The sequence below is a fragment of the Sparus aurata genome, chromosome 16 (assembly GCF_900880675.1).
Source record: "Sparus aurata chromosome 16, fSpaAur1.1, whole genome shotgun sequence".
Lineage (NCBI taxonomy): Eukaryota > Metazoa > Chordata > Actinopteri > Spariformes > Sparidae > Sparus > Sparus aurata.
Genome location: NC_044202.1, coordinates 25,780,191 through 25,799,418, shown reverse-complemented (window position 1 = coordinate 25,799,418; position 19,228 = coordinate 25,780,191). Strand labels below are relative to the sequence as shown.

Here is a 19,228-nt window from a genome sequence, read left to right as displayed (position 1 = left end):
AACTCATAAGTGAAACCTTGTTAAAACACAAACGACGGCTCTTTTCTACCGTAGTAAGGAAGACAACGAGCTACAACCGTATTTTCATCTAAACGAGCGTCTGGACATTAACTCTGGTCTGTATGGTCAGCCAGCTGTGAGACGAGGGCGCAGGGACCGTCTACAAAGTGCAACACCGAAAAGAGAAACTAGAAAAAATTCAATAACTTCACTATTATTCAGAGTGTAGTGTCACCACAATCACTCCACACATCAGTGGTCTCCTGCTGGTTATTCTACAATTTTTATTGTTTGGAAAAAATGTGCTTTGCCATAATTTGGGGGAATTTCTATTGGGGAGAAATATTCAGTAACACTAATATTCAGTGTGGTGTCACAAAAATCACCTCACCCTAACCCTACTTAACAAAAACTACTTTCTAATGTAACTTTAACTTGATTTGGTATTAAAAGAAATGTTTTAATACATAATCCATGTCTTATTATAAATTAGGATGTTATGGTATCAGTCTGAAAGGTAAATCAACACATTTTACTCAGTGGCCTTTGTGCCCTGTCATGTTGCCTTGGTGCCCCTGAAAAAAAAAGTGCAGGCCAAATGGACTTGCCCCTAAAATGACAAAATTCCCACCCTGACTGCATGCATTCCCACTAGTAAGCTACAGTTACTCTATGTAAGCTGAGTCCAAGTTGTCTCTAAGAGTCTCTAGAGTGTGAAATATTGCACATTGCCTCAGCCTGCAATAAAACGGTGGTCAATTCATGATACTTTCTCATCTCCTAATTTTTATACTTAATAATACAATGTCAATGTTGTGTAAGAAGAATCATTAATTAAATATATGAAAGTTAAACAAGACAACAATATAGAAGAATTTATGGATTTGACACTGTGATCGGTGATCGGCAATATCGGGATCGGCAGATACTACTTTTGGTGATCGGTGATCGGCCCCAAAAATCCTGATCGGTGCATCTCTAATTATAATCACCACTTTTTACAATCTACACTGGCAAGATGATGCAGCATTCTGAAGAACTCCATTGTTCACTAAATAAACATGCATGTGGCCTACATTTGAACTAGTTTCCATTGCATGCACAACAGTATATCTCTAAAGACAGCTTACTGTATAAGCATGTACATCATTAAAAATAGCTTCTTAGCACTGTTTAATCCCGACCTTCATTCAGAGAATCCTCATAAGATTTCTCACACCTTCCTTGCATTGCAAAAGACCTTCATATGAATGTTATAATGGAGAATATTAATGTGAAAAAATCCTCAAGGACGACAATCAGTCCATCTCATCAAGTGAGCAATTTTTGCCTACATGGCCCAAAGACCATGGTGGAATTTAATTTGATCTGACCTGGATTTATCGCTGCTGCTACACACATATCACTGCGGCTGTTTTGTTATGTTCTGTGGATAAGTATATGAAACTATCACTGAATGAGAGGGTTATCTTCTTTTAATGTTGTTATTATTAGACACCAAACACATCACAAACTGGCATCCTGGAACAGCCCAGGACAGGAGGGCTCTGCAGTGGCTGATAAAACTGCCCAAAAACATCATCATCACATGTAACCATCTACTGAGTGTTAGTGATAACTCATAAATGAGATTACTGCATAGAGCCCAAAGGATACTTAAGGGCAACACCCACCCAAGCCGCAGTCTGTTCACCCTGCTGCTGTCCGGCAGAAGTCTGCTGCCATACCACCAAATCAAATCAAATCAAATCAATCTTTGCTGATCAAAGACAACAGAGCAGCTGGTTTCCTTAAGGACTCCTCATAAATGTACAGTACTGCAAATTGCATTGTGTTTACAGCCCTGTGTTGTAGAATAACAAATAAACTAGCCGTTAAGATTGAAATTATCATGCAGCTTTCTGCAACCAAACATTGTTTGTTGTAGGAAACCATAAATATGTACAGCAGTAAAACTGTGTCTCAGCTGATCATCATGTCAAATTCAAACTGATCCTTGTTCTCTTTTGTTTCAACAGGTCCCCTTTGTATGAACTAACATGGACAAAGTGGTCATCAGTCTCCTGCTTCTGGGAACCGCAGTTACGATGGTCCATGCATGTCCCAAATACTGTGTCTGTCAGAACCTCTCAGAGTCTCTGGGGACTCTGTGCCCCTCAAAAGGTCTGCTCTTTGTCCCATCAGACATCGACCGGCGAACTGTGGAGCTCCGGCTGGGCGGCAACTTCATCCTCAAGATCACCACTCAGGACTTTGCCAATATGACAGGTCTGGTGGATCTCACCTTGTCTCGTAACACCATCAGCGCCATCCAGCCTTTCTCCTTCATTGACCTAGAGACCCTGAGATCCCTGCACCTCGACAGTAATCGGTTGACAGAGCTGGGACCAGATGACCTCCGAGGGCTGATCAACCTTCAACACCTGATCCTCAACAACAATCAGCTGAATCAGATCTCCAAAGCAAGCTTTGACGACTTGCAACTGACACTGGAGGATCTGGATTTGTCATATAACAACTTACGCAGTGTGCCTTGGGAAGCCATCCGCAAGATGGTTAACCTCCATCAGATGAGTCTGGATCATAACCTAATTTCCTTTATTGCCGAAGGGACTTTTACAGATCTGGATAAACTGGCCCGCTTGGACCTTACCTCCAATCGTCTCCAGAAGCTCCCGCCAGACCCCATCTTTGCACGCTCTCAGAGCACTGTAGTGATGGCCACTCCTTATGCACCTCCGCTCTCTCTAAGCTTTGGTGGAAACCCATTGCACTGCAACTGTGAAGTACTTTGGCTTCGTAGGCTGGAGCGTGAGGATGATATGGAAACCTGCGCTTCTCCTGCTAGTCTAAAGGGGCGCTACTTTTGGTCTGTTCGTGAGGAGGAATTTGTTTGTGAGCCCCCTCTAATTACGCAACACACTCACAAGTTACTAGTGCTAGAAGGCCAGACGGCTAGCCTGCGCTGCAAAGCAGTTGGTGATCCGATGCCAACTGTGCATTGGGTTGCTCCTGATGACCGTTTGATCAGCAACTCCTCCCGTGCAACAGTGTATGAAAATGGCACCCTGGACATTACAATCACCACATCTAAGGATTATGGGACCTTTACTTGCATAGCTGCCAATGCTGCTGGGGAGTCTACAGCCTCCATTGAGCTGTCAATTATTCAACTCCCTCATCTGAGTAATGGTACAAACCGTACTACGCAGTCCAAGTCAGGGCTATCGGACATTACTAGCTCTACCAAGATCAGTAAAGAGAGAGAGCCTAAACCTCTTCCAGAGAAGGTGGTGTCTGTATCAGAGGTGACTGCTGTCTCGGCTCTAGTCAAGTGGACTGTTAGCAAATCAACCCCAAAGGTCAAAATGTATCAGCTTCAGTACAATTGTTCTGATGATGAGGTCCTCATTTACAGGTAAGAATAGTTAATGAATCTTGATTAAAGCCAAGTAGGGGCTGAGTTCTTTCTGGTCGAAGTGGTAAATTAGGCCTGAGGTATAATCTTTAACAACTGAATACGAGATTCTCAGCTTCTTGTGTCGATTGCTGATTGTTTGTTGGGTGAATACAAAATCATTTTCTTCGAGTGTCGATGAGATATCAACTTTTTATATTTGCTTAATCCGTCTTGACATTTTCTTTTTCCTTAAATTGACAATTGCTTTCACCAAATGAATGAACAGCTAGTGCATGTTTTTTTTAAGAAAAGTGAAACTCAAAATGAAATCCTTGCCCTGAACCATTAATTAGAATTCCAAAAAGAAAAAGGATTAGAGACCCTCATTTTAATGTATCCTTCATAAGCTCCTCAAGTCCATAAAGTGTAAGCTTGGAGACTACAGCTAGAAATCTTTGGGCTCTGTAAAATCAATTTCCTGTGTCAAATGAGACAGTGAAAGTAGTGACATTCAAAAAGATGACTAAGCTGGAAAATACAGAAAAGAGACAAGCTTTTTCAGTGAAAATTGGTAAAGTGGCTTGTAATCAGCAGTTAAAGCAGTTTTCTGTCAGTCTAATGCTTCTCCTAACACAGTGACAGCTGATGTTGAATCCCAACACACCTAACCCAGTAATTTATTCTGCGCCATGGCCCTACACAATTTCCCTGTAGCTGCTGTGCATTCCAGCAAGAGCTGTTTAATGAAAGAATAATCGACTGAATACAGAAAGGCAAAAAGTCCAGGTTATCAACTGAGCGTATTGAACTGAGATTAAACTGTACCACGGTAATGAAGAAAGATATTACTTTGTTCAAACAGTATTAATGCATCTCACCATCCCTGGGAATTAAATAATAAGGTGTTTATCTGATGGTCCTGCTTATACACAGCTGAGCCAGTTTTTCATGCCAGAGAAAAGAGAACAATATGCATTTTCAATAGCCTTTTTTTCCATTGATGAAAACGTTGGATGACTCCTGCACATTTCTTAATAATGCATTATTATTATTATAATTTCTATAAAATTGCAAACATAACCACTCTGCTCTGTGCTTTATAAACTACTTTTTCCCTTTTTATTCATTGATTTGCAGCAGCAAGATTATTTCCCTGAGTGGGGATCATTTTAAATGCATTTGTGATACTGTTATCAGTCAAGAATCATAGATAACAGTCATTACATTTAATTATCTTGAGAGCCAGTTTGGGGCCTAAAAACATGCACATTTTCAGTTCTGACTGTTTTGTTATTTTCTTGTTTGGTTGGATGCTTCCTCATCCTCAGAATAGTGATTTGTAATTTTCTCAGTTTGACCTCACTTTCCTGCCCATGAGTGATCACCTTCAAATTGTTCTGGTTTATGAATTGATGCTTTAAATTCTTTGTTACTTTATAATGAATGGACACACTGTTTAGTTTATATGCAGTAGAAAAATGACCTGAAGCACCAGATTTTTGTGCTCATATGAATGTGTGCAATCCACGTGCATGTCACAAGACAAATTAGAAGCTGGGAGCAAAAGATAACGAGCACGGATAGGCCACTTACTGTTTTTGAATTAATATTGATATGACTTTATTTCCTGCACATGCACACCTACTGCGCTCCTCTAGTTGGCTGACACAGTTTCCCGGGGCACTGCCCGCACTCAAGCAATGGCATGATTAAAAATCAATCAGGGCCACATGGGGGAGGAAAAAAATTGCATGACTTCTCTCAAACATGTGAGGCAACGCAGCTTCTTCCTAGTTATGGAAAAAGGCAATTAAGGATGCATAATGGACTGTAGCCCCACTGGTGTCTGGGCTATGTGGTTGAGGCGCTTTAGAGAGATCAAAGCTAAGGATGCATGACTCTACGAGAACAGCAAGCCAACAATGGATGAATGATTGAAGTATCTATTTATAGATACAAATATGGTTAAGGGTCTTTAAGGGACATTTTCTACACATATGTGTGCGGTACATGTTTTATAGCTTAATTGTGTATAGATACTGTAGCAGTGATTTCAGGCCCGGTTATACGTTTCAATGTATGCATTCATTTTTTTAATTACCTTTGGCTCTCTAATTAAACTTCTGCCTCTCTGCCACACAATTTCAGAGGCATCCCCTGCTAGTATCCCAGATTGGGAATTAATGATATAAATGATACTTTATATATACAGTGCCGATAAAAAGTATTCACCCCATGCATGTGTTCCACTTTTATTGCTTTTATTAATGGAATCATGGTCAATATAATTTGGATTTTTGACAAAAATATTACAAAAATAAAACTCTTTACTGTCAAAATGAAAACAGATTACTACAAAATTATGTAAATTCAAAATATATAATACATGATGGCATTAGTATTCGCCCCTTTCAAGTCAGTATTGAGTAGGTGCTCCTTTAACCGCAATCACAGCACTGAGTCTGTGTGGATAGGTCTCAGAAAGGGTTGCACATCTGGACCGTTGGATTGAGGTGAGGGCTTTGACTCCAGAACATTCACCTTGTTGTCTTTAAACCATGTCTGTGTAGCTTTTCCTGTATGCTTTGGGTCATTGTCTTGATGCTGGGAAGCATCCCCACAGCATGATGCTGCTACCATCATGCTTCAGGGTGGAGATGGTGTGTTTGTGGTGATGTGCAGTGTTTGGTGTCTGCCAAACATAGTATCTAGTCTGAGGGCTATTAAGCTCAATTTTGATCTCATCAGACCAAATAACTTTCTTCCAGTTGACCCTATTCAGTCCCCCACATGCCTTTGGGTGAACTCCAGTCAAGAGTTAATGAGCTTTCTTCAACAGTGGCTTTCTCTTTACCTCTCTCCCATAAAGCTTTGACAGTTGAAGAACCCGGCAACAGTTGTTGTATGCAGAGTCTCTCTCATCTCAGCTGCTGAAGCTTTTAACTCTTTCAGAGTATTCATAGTTGTCTTGGTGGCCTCCTTCACTAGTCTCCTTCCAGCATGATCATTCAGTTTGTGAGGACGGCCTGCTCTTGGCAGATTGACACATGCGCCATTGTCCATCCATTTCTTCATGATAGATTTAACTGAGCTCTGAGGGATGTTCAGTAGCTTAAAATATGTTTTATCCATCCATCCAATTATACTTTTAAATAACTTTTTCAGGGAGTTGCTTGGAGTGATATTCCGTGTTCATGATGTAATTGTAGCCAGGAATGCTGATTATGAGTGAATGGACCTTTCAGACATAGGTTTCTTTATGCTACAATCACTTGTGACTAATTCACTGCACATAGGTGATCCCCATTTCATTAATTCTGGGGTGAATACTCATGCTTCTCATTATCGCTTATTTTACATTATATATTTTGAATCAATTGACATTTCTTTGCAGTAATCTGTTTTCACTTTGACACTAAAGATTTTTCTTTTGTAATTTTTTTGACAAAAAGTAGAATTCATTCATAAAAGCAATAAAAGGGGAAAAGTGGGTTTAATACTTTTTATAGGCACGGTATATCTATCTATGTATGTATCTACTTGCTTTTTTTTTACTTGCCATGTGTATCCTGTCCCTGTTTGAAGTGTCAGTTGTGCACTTATTCAGAAATGAACTATCACATCTGCAAGATGCAAAATGTGGAAATGCATGGTTAAAAAGAAATATACTCTCTGACTTTCCGTTTCACAACATACAGTGCGCATATTCATGCGTTGGCACTGAACATGAGCAATGGACAAAAATCATATGACATCTCAGGGATGTTCCATTCTGATTTAATGAGATGTGGTCAGTAGAGTTAATTTCACGACACAGACAGTCTACAGTACAACAGCTGCAACAGCTGCAACAATGATTGAGTTATTATTAATATTTTATGAATGACCTTGTGTGAAGTTTAAAAATGTAATGGCAGCATTTGTTTGAGTTGCCAGCATTGATACTCATATTCATATGCTGAATGCATGGCTTTGACCAGAAGTCTGCGCTGCTTCAACAGGAAAGGACACAGCTAGCCCACAATCGCTAGTTTAAGCCTGAAATTTATATAGATTGATCAGAAGTTGTTATCTTAGTTATATTTTACCTCCACAAAGGAATTTATGTTTTCACCCATGTCCACTGGTTGGTTGGATGGTCAGATTGGATAACATAAACCTACTTAAAGTTACAACACAAAGGTTCCTGCAACATTTTGTTGACTGGTGATACATCTTGATGAACTACTGCAGCATTGAACTATAATTTCAGTCATAAGAGAGGCTTAGTTAATCACATTCAAAGTCATATTCAAACATGTGGAATGATAATAGAGTGAGCTGAAAAAAATATGCAAGTTAAATGGAAAGTAAATAAATCACACTGAGCAAAAATGATCACTGAATTCTTATCTCTTTACTATTGCGTCATGCATATCAAATGGGATATACTAAGACCAATGATGTAAACTTTCTGAATTATTCTGTGCATACAAATAGCCACTTAGCGTGGTTTATTTTGACTTTTGTTTAGATCTCAAGAAGTCTGTATTTTTAATGCTGCGTCTCTCTGTCTCTCTGTATGTTTTCAGGATGATTCCCATGATTAACAGAGCCTTTGTAGTCACAAATCTTGTCCCAGGGATGCAATACGACCTGTGTGTCCTGGCCATCTGGGATGACACGGCCACCACCCTCACTGCCACCAACATTGTCGGCTGTGTCCAGTTCATCACAACAGAGGACTACCCACAGTGTCAGTCTCTTCACAGTGGCTTCCTGGGAGGCACTATGATCCTGGTCATTGGTGGCATCATTGTGGCCACTCTCCTGGTGTTCATAATCATCCTGATGGTGCGGTACAAGGTGACCAGTGGCATCCAGACTAATAAATTACCCAACGTGAGCAACACATACTCGCAGACCAATGGGGGGTTGAACAGGTTCAATGGTGTCCCACCACAAGTCAAATCCACCGTGGTGGTGATGCGTGAGGAAATGGTAGAGTTCAAGTGTGGCTCCCTCCAGAGCAGTCTCTCTTCATCCTCATCCTCTTCTAACTCACTAGACAGCCAAACAGGGAGGGGTGCTGGCGACCACTACAGTGTGCAGGGCAGTGAATGCAGCACCCTGCCCAGCAGCAAGTTCAGGAGGCATGGGCACGGTGCCAAAGCGCGGCAAAATCTGGACCACCTTTTAGGGGCCTTTACCTCACTTGAGCTGCGTGGAGTAGCAAGGGACAACCAAGGGGCTTCTGGCCCACCCAACACCTCCAATGCCATGATGGCAGTGGCAACGGTACCCACTTCGGATAAAGAACCCCTGCTCGGGAGGGCTGAGTCCACCACCATGCTGGGCCGTCTCCTAGGCCTGCCCCAGGAGGGTAAGCCCAAGAGGAGCCACTCGTTTGACATGGGTCATGTGGGGGCAGCACAGCGTCGCAGCAACCACCCTCGCAGGATTAGTAACATCTGGACAAAGCGCAGTCTGTCTGTGAACGGCATGCTGTTGCAGTACGATGACAGTGAGGACGAGAAGCCCACTTTTGAGAGCGCTGAGTGGGTGATGGAAAGCACAGTTTGAGTGCAGTTGCTCTGACTGTGAGGTCCATGGCTAAACAGTGAATCTTTATCAGAAAAAAAGGGAACATGAGTGCATAGACAGGCATACTCATGTGGGAGCCTGCCTTTGGGTATTGCATGACGTTCATCCATGTGAATACTGTCTAAGTAATTATGTAAGAAAAGACACTCAAGTCGATAGATTCCTGGCCATGATCTCTAATCTCTGACAGTGTCTTAACTGTGTATGAAATAATGTTCCCGATTCAAAACAACATGGAATCTTGGATTGTGCAGATGGAATAACTCCGTAACCACCGGGCACGTGAGATTGTGTCTGAGAGAAAAAGATGAAAAATTCATTCAGAGTGGATTTACTACGTCTTTATCACAAGAACTGAACGCTCAGAGGATTTGCCTCAATTGTGGTGAACTGTTTCCGCTTCACAATGTCTTGGACCCTCAGTGTGAAATGGGACTACTGCAACAGTAGAGAGAAGGACCAGAGGAGTGAATAGAAAATTAAAATAAAGTCATTTTTATTTTCATCTGGGTTTTTCTATCATTTTTACTATTTATTATTTGAGGTGCTCCATCAGCAGGCAGAGGCAAAGCTCTTTCATGAGGTTGTATTTGTCAGCAATCAAAAAACAGCTCAACATGCAGCAATTTTATTTAGTTCAACAGTGCTTTCAGTGACATTTCAATCAATCACAAATTGAAAACATGGCTTATTCCAAATAAAAGTATATCCCCATGCACTAGATATTGGCAACACTGAACCACAGCAAGCCAGCCTTGTGTTTCTACCTCAGGTTATGTATCATATGAGGTTATTTATGAAATAAAGCAAATGGAAATGGAACAAAAGTCAAATGCACAAGATGGATCAAAAACAGCTCGAAACACAATATCTGCAAATGCTTCAAAGGATGATTTAGTCTCCAGCTGATTAATTATAGCTCAGGTTGAATTTCTGCTGTGACAAAATGTCTTTTTAATTGCTCTGATGCACTCTTCATTGGTTAACTCTGGTGACAGTGGTCCCTGTAGGCTAAAAGGCCATTGATGGAAACAAAGTGTTTGCCTCAGGGTTTGGTTTCAGATGCTATCAGCAAAAATTACAGTCGTCAGACGGAAGTAGTCTTTGAAATCTATCAACCCCGCTTAATCATTTGCCTAAACCTACAGCAGGGTGTATTATTCAGCTGCTATTCTCCTTTGGTAACACAAATGAAAGAGGAATACAATTACTCATTTAGCCAGGTTAAATGGTGGAATTAGACAAAATTGAGGTTTATTAACTTGATAAAGGTCATTACGCTTCTTAAGAGGTGACATTAAGAGGAGAGAATGGTAGGAAAATCACTTTTTAAGGGCCAAACAGCTGAAAACTCTGGAAATCTATAACAGCAGATTGCATGCTAGAGAGCCTTGTTGGTTTATGTATTATTTGGCTCGACTCATCAAAGGACCCATTTATCTTTCAGTCATGTTCACGAAGAGCTGTACATTGCAGTAAGATACTGTGAATTAATGGTTTTTCAGATTTCTGCCTATGATCAATCGAGACATCCCTACACACTTGCCTTTCTCAGTATCTTGTGGACCTCTGCTGCATTTCAAGATGTGGGGTTGTCATCATTTTTTTTTTTATGTTTTTTCCCTCGGTGTACCGTTCTGTATATTGGCATTTTTTTTGTACAATAACCAGGTGAGAATGTAAAGGGGGGAAATCGTGCAGTAGTATTATTATTTTCATGTGAAGCAAACAGTGAGAAGGTGCTTTACTGTGGTGTACCAACTTGGTCATTGTTAGTTGGCTTACTGAAACAGGATTTTATATGATGCTACAGGAAGAGGAGGACTGGCGGGTTTTTCAGGGGTCAGTTCAATCAAATTACATAAAAATATATTTTCTGACTTACATTTTGTGGTTGACAACCATGCAGACAGACTTGGATTAATTTGCTCAGGTTTTGAGGTTCCCTTTTATGATATTTCTACCTCTCTCACATTACAATGGGGATGAAACCACCATCCATACCATAGCAGCTATATCTTCAGTATCTTTGTGTGTGTTCATTTTTTGTGGGCAATATGGCAAATAATCAAACTATGATTAAGTACGTAAGTCTAGTGATATTATATATTTTGTCATTGTCAGCAAATTCCATGAAAACATCTAAACCAACAATGAATTGATCCTACTTAGAAGATTGTACTGCACATGAGCCTTTAATATATCTTAGTGCTCTGAGACACAGAGCTCTATTGTTTTTCAGACACACAAACAGGAGATGTGGTCCTTCACTACCGTGACCAAAACAAGTGTACTATATGGAGTATCTTAACTAGATCCAACATATAGTACAGCAGGCTTATTTAACTACTTTTTAAGAAAAACAATGCACTTTTTATTGCCTCTTCACTTTTAGTAGGTTGTCAGTTTGACTCTCCTAAATCCCCTCTGTTATTTAAAATGTTATGAAATAAGAGTATTTTTATGATTAACAACAAACATAACTAATAAATAAGCCAATTGGCCAACTAATATAAGTATTGAAGGGCCAGAATACAGTTTGTAAAGGGCTGCATTCAGCCCTTGAGTTGAGTTCAGTTGGATAGGTCCGTGGTACACCGTCCTGCTGTAGTAAATACAACATGTGTAATAACCCGCTGTTAAAAAAAATCGCTAACAAATGCCCTGTTTAGTCCTGTTTAATTTAGGAAAATTAAGCTGCTTTAGGAAATTGCTTTTTTTGTGAAACTGTATATACTGTATATGACTTATATAGCCATGTGCCCAGCTACACATAGGGTAGATATGTCAGAAATGATTGAGACAGACCAACACATTCTGTCACCCATTGTATTTGATGCACTAGTCAAAAACAAACCTTAAACTGATTCTCTTAACGGAGGTCCAGAAACCACAATAAGAATGATAATGATAATAACATTAATGATTACGATTCCTTACAGGTTACATGTATGGGATTGGGGATTTTATCATCCACTCGCATAATGGGAGTGGAGACATCCATAAAATCCTCAAAACTAGGCATAGTTTTGCATAATTGAGAGAAATGAAGTGACATGTCACTGCAAATTCATAGAAAGTTTCTCAGAAACTCCTCTGTAATTTGGCACTAATTAAAGGTCTGCAATTTGTAAATGATGATGTACTGAGAGCCTTTTAGTCAGTGCTCAGCTGAGCGTGCAAAAGTAGGAAATATGTCTAATGTATAACATACAATTCAACATGGAGAGTAATGTTATGTAAAAACATTTGAATATTGACTTGAATTAAAAATAGAGCAGGGAATTCATCTGAAAATCAGCAACCTTTTTATAAACTTAGCACAACTAGCTCAACTCCATTAACTCTATTTTTCCATAAATTAGCGCCAAATGACATATTCTTTACAGGACACATCCTCAATTTTAGGACCAGGCAATGCGGCCCTAAAATAATATCCCACTATGTTTAGGTTATATTTTAATACACAATATATATCTCAATATTTTTAAATCTCATAAATGCTGAGACCTGACGACAAATCAAGTATTACAATATTTTTGACCTTATACTCCAATACCGATATTGTGACGATATTGTATGGATGACTATTGGGATTTACACATAATATTAACACAGGAGATTTATAATAGCCTTCAGTAAAGTGGATATAACGTCTAAATGGGTAAAGGTAAAAGTATTAAAACAAGTACAACAGTCTACTTAGTTCAGAAAATGTCATCATTTTACTTGGAAAAGAAAACACTTATAACAGAACACAGGATAATCATTTCCAAAAGACAACGTATAGTCTCTTATCCCGATAATGCAGTACCAATACAATATCAAAATATTGCCTAGCCCTAGGCCCTAGGACTCTTAGGACCTATTGTGAAACCTCACCACAGTTATCACACACAGAAAATTGTTTCGCTGAAACTTTGAGCAACAAAACCAAAATTCCATGCATCTCCATTCTACTGAGTGGATGCAGATTTCTGTATGTTTATCCTAAAAACCTGCATGAATTAAACCAAAAATGTCTGCATGGATAGATGCTGTACTATAAGAGGGACAGTATATGAGAAAATGCTTTTTGTCATTTGATTGAACTGACCCTTTAACTTGCTTTCCTGTCTGTCTTGCGACGTCATGTAGCATCCTATTCCATGCTGCTAACTAAGAATACAATTTAAGTGTGTACTTGACTCGACATAGTCATGATTCTCACCTGAGGTTCTAGGAAAAAAACAAGAAACAAAATTAAAACTCTTTCTGTGTGAATAAATTTTGCTACAAAAGAATATAAAATATTGATTAATTCCTATGAACCAAACTGGCTCCTCTGTGTTTTTTCTTCTTGAAGCATCTCACTGATACACTCATTACTTCGCGTGCCTTGGATAACATTACTAATTACATTTTGGCCTTCATCCTTCTGAGCTTAAAGTCTTATGTTACTGTTCCTACACACAAAGCATTGAGTAGCTAATGGAGTGTCCCTCCTCCCTTGTTGTCTATGTTTACTGTAGATGAGCCAAGGGTTTTCCTCCTGAGGTCCAGCTGCTGTAATCAGGCCAGTCGCTGCTGACTCACCTCAGCGCTGCCCTTATTACAAATCACCGGTACATGCAGCTCCTGGCCAGAGCCCATAATAAGGCCTTAATTCATATAATCTGTCAGGAAAGGTGCTTACGGCAGCACAGAGTAAATATAATCTCCACAAGGGCCAAGCATTGCGTGATAAGACAGCGATATGTGCCTGCTGGAGGCTCAGGAGGGACGTGACCTCTGGATGTTGAATGTAGGAAGCTTGTTACAAGATGTTCAGCTGGCACGATACAGATACAAATCAAGGATAATATGCACACCAAAAATACATGTTAAACGTGTGAAATCATTTGTATAAGAAAGTAAACTGCCTTCAGCAGTGTTTGAATCATCTTCTCAGCTTCTTTGTGTGAGCAGGTGAGAGAATCTCAATTTTCTTGATGTGCAAACGCTTTTGAAATGACAGTATACTGTATGCCCTTGCAAAAATGTACCTTTTAATAGATTGACAATGTTCTTGTCTGTTTCCCTCTGTGACGGTTGAACTGATGACAAGCCAGTGTATCAATTTAAACAATAAGAAGAATGTTTGTCTCGAATGAAAAAAAAAAAATGGTTTCAACATATGGCCTCCTGGCTGTTTTGACACTGGTGTGCATGTCTGGAACGCAATGGAGAGCAACAAAAGTGTCCTCTGCTGCTGAAAAGACACTTTTAGAGATGCAGGCATGCATTCAGAGCCTGTTCTCACTTCCAAAGTGTCAAATACAGCAGCCTGGTCAGTAGCCCTAACTTTAAAGTCTGACGCTGTAGTTACCCCTACAGCATCAGCTCTGGAAGCTCCCCTCAAGGGCAGTGGTATAAAGAGCACGAGACGTCCAAGTCAGGGGGGTTGGGTTATTCAACATAGGCAAGGCTGGATTAAGAATTCAGAGGCCCTTGGGCCAGACTCTTAGAGGCCCTTACACACACACACACAAACACACACACACACACACACACACACAAACACACACACACACACACAAACACACACACACACACACACACACACACACACTTGTATGTGCACCAACACAACAGACAACTACTTTAATAGTGCACAAGTGTGGATGTAGTGTTGGAAACTCCTGCACTTAAACAGGATTCACACTGACCGATAAATTCAACACAGACTCTCAGCACATGCAGTGTATGTGTGTATTATCAAAACAGTCTACACTCAGATATGCAGAAACACTTCAAAGAATAGCAAACAACCTGTTTTTAGAATAGCCACAATAGCAAACATCCCACCAACAAATGTTTTCCAAATCATAAAAAAAACAATGCACATTAACAACGCTTGGGAGACAAGAATACACACACACATTAGAGTCGCTACCTTATGCAATGACCTTTTTTCTGGCCTTTCTCCTGGCAAAAAATCTACAACTGTAGATAAATTAAACACAAGACTCTCAGCACATACAGTGTATGTGTGTATTATTATCTTTACCTCCAATAGTTCTGTCCCTGGCAGAAGCTGGGTAGGTCGACCGACCTGCAATTAAGTAATTCTGCAGCGCCTCTCTGAATAAGAATGGTCTTTATCGTATCGCTGCTTGTGTCTTTCCACAATGCCGGATTCGTAGTCGTCTCGTACCACTCCTGCATTTCCGTTCGGGGGCCGCCGGTCCCAGCGGCATTGTCACTGGCAGGTCCCTGCCGTCATCCCTGGCATCATCCGCAGCATTGTCCGCAGGATCACTCACGGGATCATCCGCGGCATCAGTGGCCTCACCACAGCCGTCAGGCGGGCCATCCAGGCTGGTCAAAGATGCGGGCGGGGCAGCCGGTGAACAGGTGACTGTCACACTGTCTCAGTCGAGGGCAAGGCCCCTCGCTGTGGATGAGCTGGTGATGTGGAGGCATCTGCCGGGTAGTGATCCTGCTCTTCACTGACGCTGATGCCATTAAAGTCAGTGGCGTAAGTATCGGCAGTGCAACCGCTGCAGCTGCACCGGGGCCCAGACGCAGTCAGGGGCTCATGAAGGAAGAAGGACAAAAAAACGAAAAAAAAAAAAAAGGACAGCTGTCCAGAATTGCCACAGGACCTGTTTTTGTGAATGAAATATCTGGGGGCGGGTCGGTAAGGTAACGCTGAGTGGCCTTGATGCCTGTCAGTAATGATGAGTCGCGTCTCGTCACCTCTCTGCTGTGTCTGCAGCTGAGCACTGTGATGTGTCTCTCTCCCCGGCCGGGAGAGTTAACATACCGTACAATACCAAATAATAGCCGGGGCGTTTATTTGATTCAATCACTGTACAGACCAGGCATTCATGGGACAGACGTTTAATTCCTTCCTCTCAAAAATCCGGGATGAAAATGTCCCAAACTTCTCCAGCTTCTTGGTGAATTCTCTGGTATCCTGCTGGGCAATAGTTGTCCTCTGCAGGTGAAGTTGTTGCAGCGGAGGAAACGACCAGCACTCACTGCAAACTCCTCATCTCTGCTGTCACTCGTACATTTGTTCCTCCATCGCCCTGATCATTTTGCGGGACACTCTCTCGTGTTGTGCCCGTTTGCTGATAACTCATCCCCGCATGTTTATCTCAGGCTCCTTCTTCCTCCCTCCAGCAGGCAGCCTGGCCCTGTTGCTGTCCTCCTCGGACAGACGCTGAAGCTCAGTTAGATTTTTTCGCCAATCTCTCACTTTCTTGGTGTCGACGGAGAAACGTATAGGCGCAGCAGAATAAATAAACAAACAAACAAATAAATAAATAAAAGGCCGTCCATCGGCGGATTACTGATCGGCCCACAGCGAAAAAAGTGGCTGCGCGTGTGTGTGTGTGTGTGCGCGCGTGTTTCGGGGCACACAAAAAATATTTGCACCGGGTCTATATCACCATGATGTGACACTACTGGTTAAAGTTAGATGCGGTGAAAAAGCTTGAGATGTTCGGAATGCCATGCCGGAGTTGCGAATGTCTTTTATCCCTCTCCTGTTTTGCTTTTAATTCAGTGGCCCAACCCTAACCCACCGCCTTTTTCCCATGTTTTTCCGTTCCTCCATCATCGCCCGGACACAGACAGCAAAACAAACAATCAGTCATATTTTTATTTGCAAATAAATCGGGTAGACTATAACTTTGTAATTCATCACACACTTAATGAGGTCCACTCACAAAAAAAAAAAAAAAAAACACTAAGTGACGGAGGCCTCTGGTAGCTCGAGGCCCCCGGGCCGCGGCCCAGACGGCCCGGTTCGGGATCCGGGCTTGAACATAGGGGAAGACTCTCCACCAGGAGAGTGGGGTTTGCATCCTGTGAGTGAACAAGTCTCAAGGTTGATTTGTTTTTAAGTTACATAATGAAAGTTATGGCTTGAACACTGACGGCTGTCCTGTTCACACTACACAAGTTCGGTCTCCTTACAGTCGTGGTTTTCACACTATGTGACTAATCAGCGACAGGGGGTCACAATACAAGATCACACACTTTTCACACGGTTCAGGTCATAATACTGAAAGGATGGATTAAGATGCACGGAAAGCAAGGATTACTTTTTGCCACTGCAAATATGTGGCTGTTGCATGTATTGTGGTTCAGCAAGGATTCACTGTTACATACTGAAACCCTCGCGTGTAAGTACTCTGATACTACTAAAGATAAGCTATTATTGCACCTGCTCCATACACACTGATGCATGCTTGGACTGGGTTCAGAGAGCTGCTGTGTTTGCCAGCAGAGGAGAGAGGGAGAAAGGAGAGGAGGGGAGGGTGTAGCTGTAGCTCGTACCTGGCAGCCTGATCCGTCTGCAACTCAGCCTTATATTTAGCCCGCTAGATATCCAGCAGACTATGGGGACACGCTGGCAAACTGTCCCCGAGCATCGGGATCGGGTCTTTGAACAGTTCATACATGCTGTTGCTAGTGGGATAAGAAGAGCGTCATACTTTGAAGTGTAAGGCCACTCACTAAGCTGCCGTATTTGACGAGTTTGAAGTGAGAACGTGTCGACATTCATCACGCCAGAGGAAGAATGTATGTGAAAAAATACTTGCAAAACAGGATCAGCTGGCCAAAAAGGACAGTGATTGAATTAGTAACAAATTTAGTGGGAGATTTGAGCCAACAGTTTACACTCCTCTGACTGGAGTGTTAAAAGAAATACATATCGCCTTATGGCTTCTTCAGTTATATTGAACTGTAAATTGCCAGGTAAATTACCATAACCCCCCTCTTTTGACCTGACAATTCGCTCTCCTCAGTGTGCGCTGAAAAAAAAACAATGCAGCAGATTTAACACCTCTACATTTCAGTTTCCTCTCTGTCTGCCGCAGTGATCAGTCTGTGGTGATGAACCAGATGATGAGGTTATTTCTATAAATTTCTGTTCTTTCCTCCCATATTCTGGACCTCTGAACAGGGACATCATAAATCAGCAGTTTGTTTTTTCTTCCATTTTACCAGCACATGACCCCTTTAGTAAGCAAGTACAAGTGCAGTTTGACTGTGTAGCACCTAAAAATTGCCTAAAATCCTTTCCCCCCCACACTTTCCCCTTAAGAGGGCTAAGGCTCAGCACTGCTTTGAGCCACGTCTCTCTGCATGCAACATGTCACAATGCTGATGTTAACAGGTATCAAGTTATGTTCAACATAGTTTAGCATGTTGTAACATTTGGTAATTACTTAAGACAAGGTATGGGAAAGTCTGTTAAACAGTTATTTGGTTATAAGTATTGGACACTTAAATTCTGACATGATAATATCACCAGGGCAATTTGTATCAATCCATCAAGCTCTGGTGGTGCTAGATTACAGAATAAGGGGTCTTCAAGTCATTTGAATTCCCTTGAACCTAAAATCCCCTGAACGAGTCAGTAGAAAATTGCAATTGGCAATTGATCCAGTCCCTTAAGATATTTCTCGAAAAACAATACTTTTATTCTCTTGGAGGTGCGACGGGACACTTTGTGTTGGAAAGTGGTGGGTACACTATAATCATCATATGTATACGATTTCATACAGCAATGGGGGAGAGGAGACATTCTTTAGCAAGCAGCACTCTACTAGTAGCCCCTAGCTTACTATGTAGCATAAAATCTGTCAAAGATGAAGATAAAATGATTTCTGTTTGAAAAAAATGTGGGTTAGCTAATTAGTCCACCTAATGTATTATGAAATTACAGTATATACTGATCAGACCTGTTATCTAGGCTAGTTAGCAATAAGTTCTCCTGCACATTGTTGGCATTTTCTTCGTAATTCGACACCACAGCCAGCAGCTGCAAGTTTCAACTGCAGTAGCTGATGAAAAGAAGCAAATTAAAAAGTGATTGGGACAATATTAGCCATTTAAAAAAGTGGTGGAGACAAACAACACCCATGCTACAGGAAAAGTCAGGAGGTCACCAGTGTATTAGAAGATGTTGCAGAACGATATCTGTACACACATCCCTCCAATGATTATTGAGATATTTCAGTCTGGACAAAAGTGGTGAACAGACCTATAGTCAGATGTTTCCATCCCTACAATCGCGATCTTAGACTGAGTCGAAAATGGCAACAACTTTCTTGTTTTGTGTAACATGAACTGTTGAAGAGTGGCATCAGGTAACTGATTTGAAACGACATGTGCCAACTTATTCAGATTCAGTGCGATCACTTGAGTGGAATTACTAGTTTGTTATCTTGTCTGTCTGAACAAATTTAAATAAATAAGTCTGTG

At 41.2% G+C, this 19,228-nt stretch overlaps 1 protein-coding gene across 5 annotated transcripts in view; it reads left to right on the top strand.

The window, feature by feature from the left end:
• LOC115566233 (leucine-rich repeat and fibronectin type-III domain-containing protein 2) overlaps positions 1-13,298 on the top strand; it is a 165,272-nt gene extending 151,974 nt beyond the window's left edge. For all 5 annotated transcript variants that reach the window (XM_030392013.1, XM_030392009.1, XM_030392011.1 and 2 more), the window contains 2 exons: positions 2,019-3,418; positions 7,972-13,298. In XM_030392013.1, the coding sequence (XP_030247873.1) occupies positions 2,040-3,418; positions 7,972-8,962 (2,370 nt within the window). In that variant the 5' untranslated portion in view covers positions 2,019-2,039 and the 3' untranslated portion in view covers positions 8,963-13,298. The remainder of the gene's footprint in view (positions 1-2,018; positions 3,419-7,971) is intronic.
• Positions 13,299-19,228: the final 5,930 nt, after the last annotated feature.